Raw genomic sequence first — 20,847 nt, 5'->3', positions numbered from 1 at the left:
CGGAGGTTGCAGTGAGCCGAGATCGCGCCATTTTACTCCAGCCTGGGTAAAAAAAAGTAAACCCTGTCTCAAAAAAAAAAAAAAAAACCAAACAAAGAAAAAACTCTTCAGTTGTTTGAGTTCTTGAGGCTCCTCCTGAAGATGAGGAGCCTTCGGTATTTTTGCAAAGGAATAATAGGACTCAATTGTTTTTACAGCCACTCACTGTTGATTGTGATACAAAAGGTGTACAAGAAGGGTTTTTACTAACTTCTACCACTCTTCCCTTCCTCTTCATCTTTTAGAGAAGTGACCACTTGACATGAGTACCATACAGGATAGTAGAAGGAATGAATTTCTCTAGCCCTTGGTTCAGAGAAAGCTCATGATTACTCATACTGGAAGTTTAACGTTTATGGGCCAGACACGGTGGCTCACTCCAGCCTGAGCAATGGAGCAAGACCCTGTCTCAAAAGAGATTTAACGATTCCTAAACCCATATTTGTTATTGGCATTTGCTTTCTTCCTCCCTGTATCCTTGGGCCCAATGTGAGCCATAGTTGTAATACAAAATTTCCTGGTAGCCGTGCTAGAAAAAGCAAGTGGAAATCGGTTATTTGATTACGAATAATGTCTTTTATTTAATCAAATATGTGTAAAAGTGAGCTGGGAATGGTGGTATGTGCCAAAAGTCCCAACTACTTGGGAGGCTAAAGCCAGAGGATTGTTTTGTTGAGCCCAGGAGTTTGAGGTACAGTGAGTTATGATCTTGTTGCTACACTCTGGCCTGGGCAACAGTGAGAACCCCCAACTCATAATAAATAAATCAGTTTAAAAAAAATATATCTAGGCCGGACGCAGTGGCTCACCCTTGTAATCCCAGGACTTTGGGAAGCCAAGGCGGGCGGATCACAAGGTCAAGAGATCGAGACCATCCAGGCCAACATGGTGAAACCACATCTCTACTAAAAAATACAAAAAAAATTGGCTGGGCGTGGTAGCACGTGCCTGTAGTTCCAGCTATTCGGGAGGCTGAGGCAGGAGAATTTCTTGAACCCGGGAGGCGGAGGTTGCAGTGAGCCAAGATTGCGCCACTGCCCTCCAGCCTGGTGCCTGGTTGACAGAGTGAGACTGTCTCAAAAAAAAGTATGTCGAAAAGTGTTAATTTAACATATAATCAGTAAACAGTAGTGAGATACTTTACTTTTTTTTTCCCTTAAGTCTTTGAAATCTTGGCTGAGTGCAGTGGCTCATGCCTGTAATTCCATCACTGTGGGAGGCCAAGGCAGGCAGATCACTTGAGCTCAGGAGTTTGAGACCAACCTGGGCAACATGGCAGAACCCTGTCTACAGAAAATATAAAAATTAGCTGCTTGTAGTCCAGCTTGGGCCCAGCAGGTGGAGGTGGTAGTGAGCTGAGATGAGGGCACTGCACTCCCCCCTGGGTGAGAGAGTGAGACCCTGTCTCAAATAAATAAAACTGGTGAATTTTCGCTCACATCTCCCTTTGAACTGTGACTGGCATTTAGAACAGAACAGCGTCTTGTCTACTTCTCTCCCATGGTGGTAAAGCAGCTTTGTGCTTTTGTGGGCCCTTGTTGCCTTTACATCTTAGTTCTTCTGCTAATTACACTCCCTTTGTTATCTAGATGCTGCTCTGAAGTGGGTAAGTCAGTCGGTGTGATAGGAAGTGGAAATCCTTAGGGAGGATTTGATAGTTTGGGCTGTGATATTGAAGGGTGACATATAAGGAAGGCTGAGATGGGCACCCCAGGAGAGGCAAAGGTGGCTCAGAAGGTGTTTCCCTCCACTGATATATGGGGTGGTACATGGCTTTTCCTGCAAGACTGGAGTTGGTGAGTCGTCTTCCCCTTGTTCTATAGTAGATTCCATCATATGATGATTCTAAATCAGTATTTCACTTTCCAGCTGGTGCCGACAAGAAAGCCGAGGCGGGGGCTGGGTCAGCAACTGAATTCCAGTTTGTGAGTATCTCCCTATTAGTTTTCCATGAGTCACTTTTTCTGGTCTCAGTCTGATTGCTCTGTGGATTGTGAGGATGTTGTATAGTATGGCTGGGTCCTGTCAGCTAGTTCCCTCCTCACACTTTTTTCCAAATTCCAAATACATTTTACATTGAGATGTATCATGCAAATTTTTGTATATATATATAAATTACTAAAATGAGTCTCACAGATCAGTACATGTGGCCTACTGGTATTTTCTATTTTATTAATGATGGTCATATAACCCCCTGAAATAGTTTTGGGAACCGAAGCTTGAGATTGAACTAAACATTGGAAGGTGGGTAGCCTTAGGAACCAAGATGGTATGAAATCAAATCCTCCGTCTTTTTTCAGATGATGTAATGGTACGTAGGTTTCCCTTCTGCCTCAGTTTCCCTGTCTATAAAATAGAGGTGATAATTACAGCTACCAAGTTAGTTGTGAAATTAGCTAATCCAGGCACAGTGCTGGCATATAACTTGTCCAATGGCAGGTCTTCATAGCACATGATTGCTCTTAGATATGTCATTTGTAAAAAGGAAAGCATGTACAATAGAAACGGTCCAGTCCTGTGCTGGATGCTTCCATGTGAGTATGGGTGGGTGGCCACATATTCCCACTTTACCAATGAGGAAACGGGCCTAGATGTTGGATATGGCCCCACATCCAGTAAAGAGCAGTGCTGGGACTTATGGCCTATACTCAGCTCTGTCCCAGCTATTTATATTTGGGGGGGCCTCTGCAGCTATAATGAGGCCTAAAAGTTAGCAAAACCTTGAAAGGTCAAACCAGAGCTGCTTAAGCTGATGTCATGTGCTTTCTCTTGCAGAGGGGCGGATTTGGTCGTGGACGTGGTCAGCCACCTCAGTAAAATTGGAGAGGATTATTTTGCGGTGAATAAACTTACAGCTAAAAAAAAACTTGTGTCCAGTTTGTTTGCATTATGCAGCCTGAACAGGAACGGTTTAAGGGCAGAATATAAATGGGGCAGTACTGGCTTGGTTTGGGGAGCTGTCCTTGTCCTGGGTGACACCGGCTGTGCTGTACTTGGCTTTGGCATGTGCCCTGCTTTCTCTAGCCAGCACCTCCCTGCAGAGTGGTGTCCCATATGGTGCTGCACCTTGGAGGCAGTTGGAAAACTGGGTCCCTTCTCCAGATGAGCCATGCTGCCTCAACCCTGTGAGGTGGGAAAGTTGCTGTTTGTCCTGGAGTCGTGATTTGTGCCTGCTGTCTGGAACTGTAAGAAGTGCTGGGGAGGGAGGATGGAAAGTAACAACCAAGGAAAATGGTACACTTGGAATTCTTCAGTTTATGGGGAAGAAGCACAGGAATGATATTTAGGCCAATATTACTCATCTAAGTCTTCAAGGCTCAGGGTTTGTTTATAATAATCAATGGAGAAAAGAATGCACAAAAACAACTGTTCACAGTGGCTAATTCCTATAGTCACATACTCTGAAGCCTGAGGCAGGAGGATTGCTTGAGGCTAGGAGTCTGAGACCAGCCTGGGCAACATAGCAAAACCATGTCCCCAAAAAAAGAAAAGCACGAAAACATTTGAAAGTAACCTGAAAACTTTTTTTTTTTTAGGTGGAGTTTTACTCTTGTTGCGCAGGCTACAGTGCAATGGTGAGATCTTGGCTCACCGCAACCTCTGCCTCCTGAGTTCAAGTGATTCCCCTGTCTCTGCCTCCCATGTAGCTGGGATTACAGGCATGTGCCACCATGCCCCTAATTGTGTATTAGACGGGATTTCTCCATGTTCATCAGGCTGGTCTCCAACTCCCAGCAAGTGATCTGCCTGCCTCAGTCTCCCAAAGTGCTGGGATTACAGGCATGAGCCACCACACCTGGCCAACATTTTTATGTCTTAATGTGGTTGGAATAAATATTGGGAGCTTTGCTGTCCAGGGTTCCTTGAAGAAGGAATAAGAGTTGTAGTTTCCCTTGGACTCCAAGTGGTGATCTGTCATCCTATGGCATGACTAAATGGACTAGAGGTGTGTGCAGTTTTCTGGTGGTCAAGTGTGATCTTAGCATGGGTGCCAGAGAGGGACTGCAAACATACTCTACACCTGGCACAATGCCAGAAGGGAACTTGGAAGTAGCCCAGCGAGAGCTGAGACAATCCTTCAGACCTTTGCTGGGCAGGACACCAACCTTGGCTTGTAGATGAGTCACCATGACTATCTGCAGTAAATACAAGCTATGGGATGGAGGAGGTTAAAGCATTTAAGGTACCAGCTCTGTACCAACCGATGGCTCAAAACTGGTAGCTAATTGGAAGTGCATCTTACGGGTTCTGGGGACTTGGAAATCATATTTGTGGAGTACTGTGGGCCAAGCATTGTATAGAAATGGACGATAATTGGTTAAATAGAGCCTGGCACGGTGGTTCACACCTTTAATCCCAGCACTTTGGGAGTCCAAGGCAGGCAGATCACTTGAGTCCAGGAGTTAGAGACCAGTATGGCTAACAGTGAAACCCTTTCTCCACAAAAAATGTGAAAATTAGCCATGCATGATGATGCTTACCTGTAGTCCCAGCTACTTGGGAAGGTGAGTCAGGAGGTGGAGGTTGCGGTGAGCCAAAATTGTTCCACTGTACTCCAGCCTGGGCTACAGATCAAGACTGTTCAAAAACAATCATTGGTCTCATGAAGCTGAGCACTGTGGTACACACCTATAGTCCCAGCTACTCAGGAGGCTGACATAGAAGGATCACTTGAGCCCAGGAGTTCAAAACCATCCATTGTGAGACCCAATCTCAAAAGAATTGGTCAAATGAAATGGATGATAATTCTAAACTACATAGGCGAGAATTTTAAACCACCTTCGGTATTGATAGGCAGTTGTAATGTAGACCACGAGGTGGCAGCTGATAGCAACATGCACTTAAGTGTTAGTCCTGGGAAGTGAGCTTTGGAATCTGAGCCACCAATAAAATAGAAGCTTGCTTTGGCAGAAAGAAGCAGTGTTTTGGGGAAGCTCGTTTCAGCATGGCCTTGGCTCGTTTCAAAGATTGCTTTTTATCCAATTTTTCTGCTGGCTGGAGTGATGTCAAGTGGTTTGCCCATGTTCACACGCCTTGTGATTGTTTAACCTGGATTCCACTGTGAAATGTTAGTAGCTCCTGCCTTTCTGTTTCCCACTGAGGCCAGCTAGTGAATGGTTTTCCTCTACAACCTTAGTGATTTTCTGGCCCTAAAATGTCACTTCTTCAGCTAGCCCTCTGTCAACTTTTTTCCTCATGATTCAAATTAGTTTCATAATATGTATTCCAAGATCAGCCATGGACTCTGGGGAAACCCAAGGAATCTGTAAAAGAGCATGTGAATAAAAACATGCAGGTAGAAGTGGATTTTGGTGCCTGCCAGCTCTGTCCCCTACCTTGGTAGATTAAAACGTCCCTTCCAGCTGGGCGTGGTGGCTCAAGCCTGTAATCCCAGCACTTTGGGAGGCTGAGGGGGGTGGATCACGAGGTCAAGAGATCGAGACCATCCTGGTCAACATGGTGAAACCCCGTCTCTACTAAAAATACAAAAAATTAGCTGGGCATGGTGGTGCGTGCCTGTAATCCCAGCCACTCAGGAGGCTGAGGCAGGAGAATTGCCTGAACCCAGGAGGCGGAGGTTGCGGTGAGCCGAGATCGCGCCATTGCACTCCAGCCTGGGTAACGAGCGAAACTCCGTCTCAAAAAAAAAAAAAAAGTCCCTTCCAGTTAATATTAGCTGCTCAAGGATTCATGGCTAAATGGCTAATAAGAGCTCTGAGAAACAAAATTTGCCCCTAAGCACCTGACAGTCGTGTTGGGAAAGGAAAATCAAAGCTACATGTTAAAGGTCCAGAGCGACAACTATTCTGTAAGTGGTAAATCATTAAATCCAGACTGAATTCTAAGGAAGTGTAGGGCAAGGGAGATGAATGAAAGCTGAAGTGGCCCAGAGGTGTTTCCAGGGCAGAGGAGGGGTGAGACTAGTCAGGGCATCTTGAAAAAGTTTTATTGGAAAATAAAGATGGCAGGTGGTGTCAGGTTTTGAAACTAACTGATGTCAAAAAATCAAGTTATTTCTTTTTTCAAGCAAAGCTAAAAAAGGAACATTTTAAGTTCCACTACTGGTGCCTGAGGAGGTCATTTGGGGAAGGTGGGTTAAAAGGGGTAGGGAGAGGTCCCCCTGGGTTGCATGGGCCCAGTCATCACTCAGGGAAAGCTTAGAAGAGGTTTTGTTTTGTTTTTTTTAAAAGACGGGGTTTCACCATGTTGGTCAGGCTGGACCTCAGGTGATCCAGCCACCTTGGCCTCCAAAGTGCTTGGATTACAGGCGTGAACCACCACGCCCAGCTGCTTTGAAGAGGTTTAACCCATCTTCCAGGGTTGGTCTCCAGGTGCACCATAGCCTTGAATCTACCCACCAGCCCAATGGTTCATCCGATAATCCCAACCACCACTACTACTACTATAAAGGGGTTTTTCAAGGGGTTTTTGAAGCTGATGGCTGAAGATACATTTTCCTAATTAAACATAAACTTCCTGATATGGGCACAAATCTCCTTCCCTGAAAAACAGAATCATGTTGCAGCCAGTGCCAGTAGCAACTTTACATCTCGGTGACCCTTTTGAAGCACCACTTCTGCTTTGATTAATAAATGGACCTTCAAGAAGCAACTATCATGTAGGTATGTTTAGATGCATGGGAACAAGATAGAGCAGCTTAAATGATCCCCTAAGATGCCAGGCACGGTAGCTCACGCCTGTAATCCCAGCACTTTGGGAGGTCGAGGCAGGTGGATTATGAGGTCAGGAGTTCGAGACCAGCCTGGCCAGCCTGGTGAAACCCCATCTCTATGAAAAATACAAAAAATTAGCTGGGCATGGTGGCACGCACCTCTAATCCCAGCTACTTGGGAGGCTGAGTCAGGAGAATAACTTGAACCAGGAGGCAGAGGTTGCAGTGAGCCGAAATTGCACCACTGCACTCCAGCCTTAGTGGTAGAGCAAGACTCTGTCTAAAAAAAAAAAAAAAATCCCTAAGAGACTTGTTTTTGAGGAGGTTACAAGAACACTCCTTACCTGGTGCCTGGCATGGGTGGGCCTCCTGCAGGGCAGTGTGAGCCCATAAAGGCTAGTCATTTTCAGGATAGACTAGTTTTCGTTTTCTAGAATTTGATATAAATGGAATCATACGGTATGCTTTTTTTTTTTTTTTTTTTTTTTAAAGACGCGGTTTCACCATGTTGGTCAGGCTGGTCTTGAACTCCCAACCTCAGGTGATCTGCCCGCCTTGGCATCCAAAGCACTTGGATTACAGGCGTGAGCCACTACGCCTGGCCCAGTATGCATTTTTTAAAGTCTGGCTTATTTTGGCATCATTGTTTTGAGACACATCAGTGCTGCATGTATCAGTAGTTCCTTCTTAGTGCTACCACAATTTGCTTATCCATTTACTTGTACTTAGGGATTTGGGTTGTTTCCAGTTCTTGGCTATTGTGACTAATGTTGGGAACATTTGTGTACAAGCTTTTGTGTGGACATACGTTTTCAGTTCTCTTAGGTATATACCTAGGAGTGAAGTTGCTGGGTCATGTGGTAACTCTATGGTTAACATTTAAAGGAACTGCCAAACTGCTTTCCAAAGTAGCAGCATCATTCTCTGCTCCCTCCAGCCGTGTGTGAGTTTCCATTGCTTCTCATCTTCACCAGCACTTGTTCTGGCTAGTGTTTTCATTTTAGCCATTCTAACAGGCATGAAGAGTTTTGATTTTATCCCACACGTGATCATGAGCCAGTGAATAATATGAAGGTGGGATGGGAAGGCTGGGCGCAGTGGCTCACGCCTGTAATCTTAGCACTTTGGGAGGCTGAGGCAGGTGGATCACCTGAGGTCAGGAGTTTGAGACCAGCCTGGCCAATATGGTGAAACCCCACCTCTACTAAAAATACAAAACATAGCTGGGCATGGTGGCGGGCGCCTGTAATCCCAGCTACTTGGGAGGCTGAGGCAGGAGAATCGCTTGAACCTGGGAGGTGGAGGTTGCAGTGAGCCAAGATTACACCACTGCACTCCAACCTGTATGACAAAGTGAGACTCCAACTCAAAAAAGGGGACAGTGGACGGGGAAAGGGGAGATGTTCGTCAATGGGTACAAAGTTTCAGTTAGATGAGAATAAGTTTTGGTGTTCTATTGCATAGCCCAGTGACTATAGTTTTTTTTTTTTTTTTTTTTTGAGACGGGGTTTCACTCATGTTACCCAGGCTGGAGTGCAATGGCGCAATCTCAGCTCACTGCAACCTCCGCCTCCTGGGTTCAGGCAATTCTCCTGCCTCAGCCTCCTGAGTAGCTGGGATTACAGGCACGCACCACCATGCCCAGCTAATTTTTTGTATTTTTAGTAGAGACGGGGTTTCACCATGTTGACCAGGATGGTCTCGATCTCTTGACCTCGTGATCCACCCGCCTCGGCCTCCCAAAGTGCTGGGATTACAGGCTTGAGCCACCGCGCCCGGCCTGTATTGTATATTTCAAAATAGCTAAAAGAGAGGATTTTACATGTGCTTACCACAAAGAAACGATAAATATTCGAGGGGATGAATATGCTAATCAGCCTAATTTGATCATTCCACAATATGTACATCACATTATATACCCCATAAACATACACAATTATTATTTGTCAGTTAAAAATAAAACTTAAAAGCAATATGGAGGTAAGGACTAACACAGCCAAGAATGCTGATGCTTGGGAAATACTTGAACCTGCACTGCAGAATACTGTGGACTGGATTGGGTCTGCGCAGTGACCACACTGGGGCAGCGAGTGCTCATGGGTAAGCTACTTGGTCAGTGGTGACAATACACATTCAGGCTGTTACCAGGAAAGGGAGGGGACGAAATCCATCATTTGATTGCTCAGTTTTTGAAAGGCAAACTAGGACAGAATGAGGGCAGTAAGGGGGGAATGAAAGGAATTGTTTAAAAAGTTACAGCCCATAGAAAGCCAGGAGCCCATTTCTATTGAAAAGTCCTTTATTGGAAGCCCGTGATAAATGCATGGCACCAGACCAAGGGAACAGCCACTTGAAAAATAAGCCCTGCATGGTTTACTGACATATCAAAGAGCCCATTGTGAGGAAAAGGGCATCTTTAAAAACGAAGAAATATTAAATGAGAGAGGATACCCAAGCTGAGGGAATTAAGGAGGCCTCAAAATTGGGCAAAATTTATGAGAGTTACAAATCAGTGGGAGTAAGAAATTCTGAAGAGTATCTGCAAGAAATGTCACAGCAAATAGTTTATTGAAGTTCTAGTTTATTCAAGTGCGTGAAAAGCAGAAGGTCAGTTTGAGAATCTGTGGGCATCCATCTATTAACGTGCAGAAAGTATAGTGGGAGGCTGAAAAGTCAACTGACTCTTTGACACCTTTGCCTCCGTTACACAGAGATTCCACTGAAATAAAAAACATTTAATATGGAAAACTTCAAACATGTAAAATAAACATAAGAGTATAATAAACCAAGGTCGGGGGTGGTAGCTCACACCTGTAATCCCAGCACTTTGGGAGGCCAAGGTGGGTGATCACTTGAGGTCAGAAGTTCGAGACCAGCCTGGCCAATATGGTGAAACCCTGTCTCTACTAAAAACACAAAAATTAGCCAAGCGTAGTGGTGGGCGCCTGTAATCCCAGCTACTCAAGCGGCTGAGCCAGGAGAATCACTTGAACCCAGGAGGCAGAGGCTGCAATGAGCCGAGATCATGCCACTGCACTCCAGCCTGGGCGACAGAGACTCTGTCTCAAAAACAAACAAGCAAACAAAACAGTGTAATAAACCATAATGTACCCACCACTGATCTTCAATAGTCATCAACATTCTGCCATTCCTTTTCTGTTTGTTTGTTTTGAGATGAAGTCTCACCGTGTTGCCCAGGCTAGACTCAAACTCGTCATACCTCAGCCTTCCAAGTAGCTGGGACTACAGGCATGACCTCTGTCATTCTTGTTGCGTTGATACCTGCACCCCCTCTCTTCCCACCCCTAATTTGATTATTTTGTTAAGTCAGGTTTATCGAGGTATAATTTACATGTAGTAAAATTCACTGTTTTTTTGAGACAAAGTCTCACTCCATTACCCAGGCTGGAGTGCAGTGGCACCATCATGACTCACTGCAGCGTCTCCCTCCCAGGCCCAAGTGATCCTCCCACCTCAGCCTCCCAAGTAGTTGGGACCACAGGTGTGTACCACCATGCCTAATTTTTAATTTTTATTTTTGTAGAGATGGGGTCTCCCTATGTTGCCTAGCTGGTCTCAAACTCCCGGGCTCAAGTGATCCTCCCACCTCAGCCTCCTGAAGTGCTAGGATTACAGGCATGAGCCATAGCAACTGGCCAAAATTCACTTTTTTTTTTTTTGAGATGGAGTTTCGCTCTTGTTGCCCAGGCTGGAGTGCAATGGCACAATCTCGGCTCACTACAACCTCTGTCTTCGGGTTCAAGTGATTCTCCTGCCTCAGCTTCCCAAGTAGCTGGGATTACAGGCATGTGCCACCAATGCCTAGCTAATTTTGTATTTTTAGTAGAAACAAGGTTTCTCCATGTTGGTCGGGCTGGTCTTGAACTCCCAATCTCAGGTGATTCGCCCGTCTTGGCCTCCCAAAGTGCTGGGATTACAAGTGTGAGCCACTTAGCTGGTCAATTCACTCTTTTCAGACATAGAGTTCTGAGTTTTGATAAAAAGATATACACCAAAGTGAAGCAATGGAACTTTTCTATCACCCTAAAAAGTGTTCCCACATGCAACCAGCTTTGTGGTCAAGCCCCTGGCAACCACTCTTCTTGGTCTTTATAATTTTGCCTTTTCCAGAATGTCAGATAAGTGGAATCATACTGTATATGCTCTTGGGTCTGGCTTCTTTTGCTCAGCATGGTGTTTTGAGATTCATCCATGATGTTGGCATCCATCAATAGTTTGTTCCTTTTTATTGCTGAGTAGTATTCTGTATATGGATGTATTGCAGTTTGTTTTGTTTTTTTGAGATGAAGTGTCACTCTAGTTCAGTGATGTGATCTCAGCTCACTGCAACCTTTGCCTCCTGGGTTCATGTGATTCTGATGCCTCAGCCGCTTGAGTAGCTGGAATTATAGGCACCTGCCACCACGCCCAGCTAATTTTTGTATTTGTAGTGGAGACGGGGTTTCACCATGTAGGCCAGGCTGGTCTCAAACTCCTGGCCTCAAGTGATCCACCCACCTTGGCCTCCCAAAGTGCTGGGATTACAGGCGTGAGCCACTGATCCCATCCCACAATTTGTTTATTTTATTTTTTTTAGACAGAGTCTCGCTTTGTCACCCAGGCTAGAGTACAATGGCACGATCTTGGCTCACTGTAATTTCCACCTTCTGGGTTCGAGCAATTCTCCTGCCTCAGCCTCCCGAGTAGCTGGAATTACAGGCGCCTGCCACTGCACCCAGCTAATTTTTGTACTTTTAGTAGAGATGGGGTTTCAGCATGTTGGCCAGGCTGGTCTCAAACTCCTGACCTCAAATGATCTGCCTGCCTCTGCTTCCCAAAGTGCCGCAATTATAGGTGTGAGCCACTGCGTCCAGCCTGTTTATTCATTTTTTATACAGGCATTTTTGGGTCAAAATGACATTGAAATACACAAATATTAACTCTACCCTTTGATGATGGATACAACCATGTAACTCATACCCCTGAGAAAGGGAAAAGCAGCCCCTCACTTCAGGAACCGGCCTGATCCTAACAGCCAGGTCTTGGCGTGTTTGAAGCTGGTCTGGCGCTCTCAATGAGGCCATGCCACTCTCCTATGGACATGAACATCATCAAACATCAGCAATCAGACAAAGTCGCTTTGTGACCATGATAAAGTACACCAAAAATATAAAGACTGCTGGGTGCAGTGAGTGGCTCACACCAGTAATCCCAGCACTTTGGAAGGCTGAGGTAGGTGGATCACATGAGGTCATCCAATCCAGAGCAAAGCCTCTGTCCCTTAGCCTTCCCCAAAACCACCTAGTGGAAGTCCAAATCCTGTATCCTCCTTGTCACCCTCTTTGAGACACCCTATGCTTTTCCATGGTACTTACTCTCTTTCATGACAGCCTGCAAAAACCCAACTTTGTGGCCAGGCACGGTGGCTCACGCCTGTAATCCCAGCACTTTGGGAGGCCGAGGTGGGTGGATCACAAGGTCAACAGATCGAGCCAACATGGTGAAACCCCGTCTCTACTAAAATACAAAAATTAGCTGGGCATGGTGGTGCGTGCCTGCAGTCCCAGCTACTTGGGAGGCTGAGGCAGAAGAATTGCTTGAGCCTGGGAGGCGGAGATTGTAGTGCGCCGAAATTATGCTGCTGCACTCTAGCCTGGCACCTAGGGACAGTTATGTTTCTAATCTTTGCCTGGAGGGCACTGATCACGGATGTCCCTGTCAAGATACAAAATATCTCACTTTTTTTTTTTTTTTTTTGAGACAGGGTCTCACTCTGTCGCCCAGGCTGGAGTGCAGTGGCATGATCTCAGCTCACTGCAACCTCCGCCTCGCCCTGGGTTCAAGTGATTTTCCTGCCTCAGCCTCCAGAGTAGCTGGGATTACAGGTGCCTGCCACCACACCCAGCTAATTTTGTATTTTTAGTAGAGATGGGGTTTCATCATGTTGGCCAGTCTAGTCTTGAACTCCTGACCCCAGTGATTCGCCTGTCTTGACCTCCCAAAGTGCTGGGATTACAGGTGTGAGCCACCGCACCCAGCCAAAATATTTCACTTTCCCATAACATTCTCTCTTGTCTCTTGTCTCTTGTCAGTTAATCCCTCCACCATCACAGACATACTGTATGTTGTTTGGCTACCATGAATAAAACTAGTTGAACATTATATACATCTTTTTGTCAGCATATGTTTTCACTTTTGCTGGGTGCATTCATTTCCTATTGCTGCTGTAACAAATTATCAGAAACTTAGTGGTTGAAAACACTTATTTATGAATGACAGAGTCTTGCTCTGTTGCCCAGGCTGGAGTACAGTTGTGTGATCACAGCTTACTGCAGCCTCAACCTCCTGGGCTCAAGCAATCCTCCCACTATAGCCTCCCGAGTAGCTGGGACTATAGATACATGCCACCATGCCTGGCTTGTTTTTTGATTTTTTTGTACTAATGGAGTCTCACTATATTGCCCAGGCTGGTCTCAAACTCCTGAGCTCAAGTAATCCTCCCACCTAGCCTCCCAAGGATCTGGGACTATAGGCACGAGCCACCACTCCCAGCTAATTTTTTGTATTTTAGTAGAGATGAGGTTTCACCATGTTGGCCAGGATGTTCTCGACCTCCTGACCTCGCGATCTGTCCGCCTCAGCCTCCCAAAGTGCTGGGATTACAGGCGTGAGCCACTGTACCTGGCAAAATTTTTTTTTTTTTTAGTTCAGGTCTTGCTCTTTCACCCAGGCTGGAGTGCAGTGCTATAATCATAGCTTACTGCAGCCGCGATCTCCTGGGCTCAAGCAATCCTCCTGCCTTGCCTTGGCCTCCCAAGTATCTGGGACTAAAGGTTCGAGCCACCATGTGTGGCCAGATTTTTGAGTTATTAAATGGCTAAAGTCCTTTATATATTACTGGATATAAGTCCTTTGTTAGTAATATCCCTTGTGAATATTTCCTCAATGTGTGACTTGTGACTTGGTTATTTATTTATTTATTTATTTATTTATTTATTTATTTTTGAGATGGAGCCTCACTCTGTTGCCCAAGCTGGAGTGCAGTGGCATGATCTCAGCTCACTGCCACCTCCTTCTGGGTTCAAACAAGTCTCCTCCTTCAGCCTCCCAGGTAACTGGGATTACAGGCATGCGCCACCACTCTCAGCTAATTTTGGTATTTTTGGTAAAGACGGAGTTTTGCCATGTTGGCCAGGCTGGTCTCAAACTCCCAACTTCAGGTGATCTGCCTGCCTCGGCCTCCCAAAGTGCTGGGATTACAGGCTTGAGCCACTGTGCCCGTTCTATTTCTTTTCTTTTCCTTTCTTTTTTTTTTTTTTTTTTGAGATGGAGTCTCGCTCTGTGGCCCAGGCTGGAGTATAGTGGCCCAGGCTGGAGTGTGATCTTGGCTCATTGCAACCTCTGCCTCCCAGGCTTAAGCGATTCTCTTGCCTCAGCTTCCCGAGTAGCTGGGATTACGGATGCAAGCCACCATACCTGGCTACTTTTTAAATTTTTAGTAGAGACAGGGTTTCACCATGTTGGTCAGGCTGGTCTTGAACTCTTGACCTTGTGATCCACTGCCTCAGCCTCCCAAAGTGCTGCGATTACAGGCGTGAGCCATCGTGTCCGGCCTATTTTCTTTCCTTTTTTTTTTTTTTTTTTTTGAGACGGAGTTTCACTCTTGTTACCCAGGCTAGAGTGCAATGGCATGATCTCGGCTCACCGCAACCTCCGCCTCCTGGGTTCAGGCAATTCTCCTGCCTCAACCTCCTGAGTAGCTGGGATTACAGGCACGCGCCACCATGCCCAGCTAATGTTTTGTATTTTTAGTAGAGACGGGGTTTCACCATGTTGACCAGGATGGTCTCGATCTCTTGACCTCGTGATCCACCCGCCTCGGCCTCCCAAAGTGCTGGGAGTACAGGCTTGAGCCACCGCGCCCGGCTGGCCTATTTTCTTAAATATATCTTTTGATTAGCAGAATTTTAACTTTTTGATAAAGTCTAATTTATTATATTTCTTTTTTTTTTTTTCTTGAGACAGGATCTTGCTCTGTCACCCAGGCTGGGGTATAGTGGTGCAATCATAGCTCACCATAGCCTCCACCTCCTGGGTTCAAGTGATCCTCCCACCTCAGCCGCCTAAGTAGCTGGGACCACAGGCATGCACCACTAAACCCAGCTAATTTTTTTATTTTTTATAGAGATGGGGTTTCACCATGTTGCTCAGGCTGGTCTCAAACTGCTGGGCTCATGCGATTTGCCCATGTTGGCCTCCCAAAGTTCTGGGACTATAGATGTGAGCCACTGGGCACAGCCTAATTCATTTTTTTTGTTCTGTTTTTTTTTGAGACAGACTCTCACTCTGTCACCAGGCTGGAGTACAGGGGCGTGGTCTTAGCTCACTGCGAACTCTGCATCCCAGGTTCAAGCGATTCTCCTGCCTCAGCCTCCCGAGTAGCTGGGACTACAGGTAATCACCACCATGACCAGCTAATTTTTGTATTTTTAGTAGAGATGGGGTTTTACTGTTGGCCAGGATGATCTGGATCTCTTGACCTCCCAAAGTGCTGGGATTACAGGCTTGAGCCACCGCGCCCGGCCTTTTTTTTTTTTTTTTTTTTTTTTTTTTTGCGATGTTGTCTCACTCTGTCATCCAGGCTGGAGTGCAGTGGCACGATCTTGGCTCACTGCAACCTGTGCCTCCTGGGTTCAAGCAATTCTCCTGCCCCATCTGCCTGAGTAGCTGAGATGACAAGGGCATGCCACCATGCCCAGCTAATTTTTTTTGCATTTTTAGTAGAGGCAGGGTTTTACCTTGTTGGTCAGGTTGGTCTCGAACTCCTGACCTCGTGATCTGCCTGCCTCAGCTTCCAAAAGTGCTGGGATTACAGGCGTGAGTCACGGTGCCTGGCCCGCAATTTTGTTGTTGTTGTTATTCCTTTCTGAGTCCTGCTAAGAAATCTTTGCCTACCTCCAAGTCTTGAAAATATTCTCCTATGATTTCTTCCAAATTGTTCACAGTTTTGTTATAGGACCAACAGGTTTGTGTGCTCACTGTGCAGTAACAGACCCATTACACTGAGACAGCAGAAATGCAGCCAAGAGTTTGATAATCATGGGGCGCCAAGGAGGACACAGAAGCGGACACTCAAATCCATCTCTCCGAGGAGTTCTGGGCTGGGATTTTTAAGGGGATAACGGAGGGTGACGGGCTGAGAAACTGAGGTCGTTGACTGGTCAGGACAAGGGGATGAAATCATCAGGATGTGGAAACTGCATTCCTTGGTTAGTTTTGTTTTGTTTTTTAATAATTTTATTAAATTTTATATGGAGGCCGGGCGTGGTAGCTCATTCCTGTAATCCAAGCAATTTGGAGGCCAAGGCGGGCGGATCACCTGAGGTTGGGAGTTCAAGACCAGCCTGACCAACATGGTGAAACCCCATCTTTAAAAAAAAAAAAGGTTAAATTTTATATGGAACGCTTCACAAATTTGCGAGTCATCCTTGCACAGAGGCCATGCTAATCTTCTCTGTATCGTTCCAAGTTTAGTATATGTGCTGCCGAAGCGAGCACGGTTAGTTCCTTATGGGGTTGTCCAGAGCAGCCGTGTCAGTAGTTTAATTAGTATGCAGGACCTGAAGGACTATCTCAAAGGGAAAACTTAACATTTCTTAATGTTAAAGTTGTTATGTAAAGAGCAGCTGAAGGGAACTGCAATCTTGCAACAGCGTCTATGTGATCCTAAGAGAACAGGCAGCAAATAACCAGAAGGAAGCAGCTCAGAGAGCAAGCTGACCTCATGATTAATACTGAATGTGTGACAAGCTTGGCTGATTTTCATTTCTCCCTCCTCCTTCTTCCCTGATTAATTTTATAAAGTTTAAAGAGATGTTTTCAGTTTTACCTTTTACATTTATATTTATGACCTATCCCAAATTAATTTTTCTGTATAGCGTGATGCAAGAGTCAAGGTTCATTATTTTTCCATGACTATCCAGTTGTTCTAGCACCAATTGTTGAAATAGTTTCCCTCCCTCATTGATTTGCTATAGCACTTTTGTCAAAAATCAATTGACTATGTAAAGTGTGGGTTAATTTTGGACTCTGTTTCACTGATCTATAATCTGTATGTCAATTTTTAGAATGATATCACATTGTCTTTTTTTTTTTTTTTAAGATGGGATTTCACCATGATGGCCAGGCTGGTCTTGAACTCCTGACCTCAGGTGATCTACCCACCTCGGCCTCCCAAAGTGCTAGGATTACAGGCATGAGCCACAGCGCCCGGCCTCGCATTGTCTTGATTACTACAGCTTTAGAGTAAACCTTTTTCTTTTCTTTTCCTTTTTTTTTTTTAAAGACAGGATCTTGCTCTGTTGCCCAGGCTGGAGTGTGGTGGCACAATCATTGCTCACTATAGCATGAATCTGGGCTCAAGTGATTCCCCCACCTCAGCCTCCCAAGTAGCTGGGACTATAGGTGCACACTACCAGAGCAAGCTAATTTTTAAATTTTTTGTAGCGACAGAGGTCTCGTGCTACGTTGCCTACGCTGGTTTTGAACTCGTGGACTCAAGTGATCTTCCTGCCTTGGCCTCCCAAAGTGCTGGGATTACAGGTGTGAGCCACTGCACCTGGCCTAGAATGTTTTTTAAATTCAGGTCAAGTCTCCAGATTTGTTCTTTTTGGAGATTGTTTTGGCTATTCTTTTGTTTTTTTGTTGTGAGTGTGTGTGTTTTTTGTTTGTTTTTGTTTTTGAGACAGGGTCTTGCTCTTTCTCTCAGGCTGGAGTGCAGTGGCTCACTGCAACGTCAACCACCTAGAATCCCTTGAGATCAAGTGATCATCCCTTCTCAGCCTCCTAAGTAGCTGGGACTGCAGGCCCATGCCACCACACCTGGGTAATTTTTAATTTTTTTTTTTTTTTTTTTGAGATGGAGTCTTGCTTTGTCATCTAGGCTGGAGTGCAGTGGTGCGATCTTAGCTCACTGCAACCTCTGCCTCCTGGTTTCAAGCGATTCTTCTGCCTCAGCTTCCTGAGTAGCTGGGATTACAGGTGCATGCCACCACACCTGGCTAATTTTTGTATTTTTAGTAGAGATGGGGTTTCACCATATTGGCCAGGCTGGTCTCAAAATCTGGACTTTGTGATCCACCAGCCTCAGCCTCCCAAACTGCTGGGATTATCGATGTGAGCCACCACACCCAGACCAATTTTTAAATTTTTTTTTTTTTTAGACAGAGTCTTTCTCTATTGCCCAGGCTGGAATGCAGTGGCTTGATCTTAGCTCACTGCAACTTCCACCTCCCATGTTCAAGCGATTCTCCTGCCTCAGCCTCCCAAGTAGCTGGGATTACAGGCATGTTCCATCATGCCTGGCTGATTTTTGTATTTTTAGTAGAGACAGAGTTTCACCACGCCGGCCAGGCTAGTCTCGAACTCCTGACTTCAGGTGATCCGCCCATCTCAGCTGCCCAAAGTGCTGGGACTACAGGCGTGAACCACTGCGCCCAGCCGAATTTTTAAATTTTTTGTAAAGACATGTTCTCAGTACATTGCCCAGGCTGGTCATGAACTCCTGGGCTCAAGCAAGCCTCCTGCCTTGGCCTCCCAAAATGCTGGGATTACAGGTGTGAGCCACCACACCAGCCTCGAGTTAATTTTTACTTAATTTGAAAATTTAAATTTAAATTTAAATTAAATATATATATTTTATGAGACAGGGTCTTGCTCTGTCACCAAGGCTGGAATGCAGTGGCTCACTGTAGTTTCAAACTCCTGGACTCAAGTGATCCTCCCACCTCAGCCTCCTTCATAGCTGGGAATACAGGTACACACCGCCATGCCTACATTTTTTTTTTTTTTTTTTGAGATAGAGTCTCACTCTGTCACCAGGCTGGAGTGCAGTGGAGTGATCTCAGCTCACTGCAGCCTGTGCTTCCTGGGTTCAAGTGATTCTCGGGCCTCAGCCTCCTGAGTAGCTGGGATTACAGGCACTCAGCACGATGCCTGGCTAATTTTTGTATTTTTAGTCGAGATGGGGTTTCATCATGTTGGCCACGCTGGTCTCAAACTCCTGACCTCAGATGATCCCCTTGCCTTGGGCCTCCCAAAGTGCTGAGATTATAGGCATGAGCCACCATGCCAGCCCCCATTTTTTTTTTTTTCAGGTGAGATTTTTGAGATAAGATCTCGCTGTCGCCCAAGCTGGAGTGCAGTGGCGTGATCCCAGCTCACTACAGCCTCTGCCTCCCCTGGCTCTGGTGATCCTCCCACCTCAGCCTCCTGAATAGTTTTTGTTTTTGTTGTTAAATTATACTTTAAATTATATATATATATATATGTATATATATATGTGTATATATATATGTATATATTTTTTTATTTATTTGAGTATAGATATCTGTTTCTCAGGCGGGAGTAGAGTGGCACAATCTCAGCTCACTGCCATCTCTACCTCCCAGGCTCAAGTGATCCTCTCATCTCAGCTTCCTAAGTAGATGGGACCACAGACGCATGCCACCACACCTAGCTAGTTTTTGTATTGTTTTGTAGAGATGGGGTTTTGCCATGTTGTCAGGTCTGGTCTCAAACTCCTGTACTCAAGCAATCTTCCTGACTTGGCCTCCCAAAGTATTGGGATTACCAGTATGAGCCACTGCGCCTGGCCACTGATTTTAAAATTTTTAGTAAAGTTGGGGTCTTTCTATATTACTCAGGCTAATCTTGAACTTTTGGCCTCAAGCAGTCCTCCTGCCTATGCCTCCCGAAAAGTTGGGATTAAAGGTGTGAACCATGACACCTGGCCTCATCTACCTGGTTTTTTGAAGCAGGGTCTCTTTCTGTTGCCCATGCTGGAGTACATTGGTACAATCATAGCTCACTGCTCACACTGGAGTGCAGTGGTATGATTATAGCTTATAGCAGCCTTGACCTCCCAGCCTTGAACGATCCTCCCACCTCAGCCTCCTGAGTAGCTGGGACCACAGGCTTACGCCAACACAGCCGGCTAACTTAAAAATTTACTTGTAGAGACAAGTAAATGTCTTCCTATGTCCTCCTCTTCTCTACCTTTTAGTCATGAAGATGGCTTATGTTTTTCACAAAAAGTCCTTTTTTTTTTTTTTTTTTTTTGGGATGGAGTCTCACTCTTGTTGACCAGGCTGGAGTGCAATGGTATGACCTTGGTTCACTGCAACCTCCGCCTCCAGGGGTTTAAGAGATTCTCCTGCTTCATCTTCCCCAGTAGCTGGGATTACAGGCACCCACCACCATGCCTGGCTAGTTTTTTGTATTTTTAGTGGAGATCGGGTTTTACCATGTTCGCCAGAGTGGTCTTGAACTCCTGACATCTGGTGATCCACCCACCCCAGCCTCCCAAAGTGCTGGGATTACAGGCATGAGCCACCGTGCCTGGCTCACAAAAGTGTTTATGGTTTTAGTTTTTATGTTAAAGTCTATAATCCAGCCAGGCACGGTGGCTCATGCCTGTAATCCCAGCACTTTGGGAGGCTGAGGCAGGCAGATTACCTGAGGTCAGGAGACCAGCCTGCCAACATGGTGAAACCCATCTCCACAAAAGATAAAAAATTAGCAGGGTGTGGTGGCACATGCCTGTAGTCCCAGCTTCTCTGGAGGCTGATGCAGGAGAATCGGCTGAATCCAGGAGGTGGAGGTTGATCTAAGTGAGCTAAGATCACGCCACTGCATTCCAGCCTGGGAGACAGAGTGAGACTCCGTCTCAAAAAAAAAAAAAAAGTCTATAATCCATCTTGAATTAATCTTTGTGTATGATGTAGGTAGGAGTCCTGGTTCATTTTTGTCCATATGGATACCCTTTTATTCCAGCACCATTAGTTAAAAAGCACTTGTCCTGGGCCGGGCGCGGTGGCTCAAGCCTGTAATCCCAGCACTTTGGGAGGCCGAGGCGGGTGGATCACGAGGTCAAGAGATCGAGACCATCCTGGTCAACATGGTGAAACCCCGTCTCTACTAAAAATACAAAAATTCAGCTGGGCATGGTGGCGTGTGCCTGTAATCCCAGCTACTCAGGAGGCTGAGGCAGGAGAATTGCCTGAACCCAGGCTGGAGTGCAATGGCGCGATCTCGGCTCACCGCAACCTCCACCTCCTGGGTTCAGGCAATTCTCC

At 45.7% G+C, this 20,847-nt stretch overlaps 1 protein-coding gene and 1 non-coding gene across 5 annotated transcripts in view; one reads left to right on the top strand and one right to left on the bottom strand.

The window, feature by feature from the left end:
- The window catches only part of RPS10 (ribosomal protein S10), an 8,634-nt gene extending 5,729 nt beyond the window's left edge, over positions 1–2,905 (top strand). For all 4 annotated transcript variants that reach the window (XM_032253445.1, XM_032253447.1, XM_032253446.1 and 1 more), the window contains exons 5-6: positions 1,909–1,964; positions 2,815–2,905. In XM_032253445.1, coding sequence (XP_032109336.1) covers positions 1,909–1,964; positions 2,815–2,856 — 98 coding nt within the window. In that variant the 3' untranslated portion in view covers positions 2,857–2,905. The remainder of the gene's footprint in view (positions 1–1,908; positions 1,965–2,814) is intronic.
- Positions 2,906–16,163: 13,258 nt separating this feature from the next.
- On the bottom strand, positions 16,164–16,270 carry LOC116533746. Its single transcript, XR_004261428.1, has one exon. It is a non-coding gene; the product is annotated as a U6 spliceosomal RNA (small nuclear RNA).
- Positions 16,271–20,847: the final 4,577 nt, after the last annotated feature.

Source organism: Sapajus apella, unplaced genomic scaffold (genome assembly GCF_009761245.1).
Source record: "Sapajus apella isolate SASKATOON/1434 unplaced genomic scaffold, GSC_monkey_1.0 scaffold83, whole genome shotgun sequence".
Lineage (NCBI taxonomy): Eukaryota > Metazoa > Chordata > Mammalia > Primates > Cebidae > Sapajus > Sapajus apella.
This window is presented reverse-complemented; position numbering and strand designations above follow the sequence as displayed.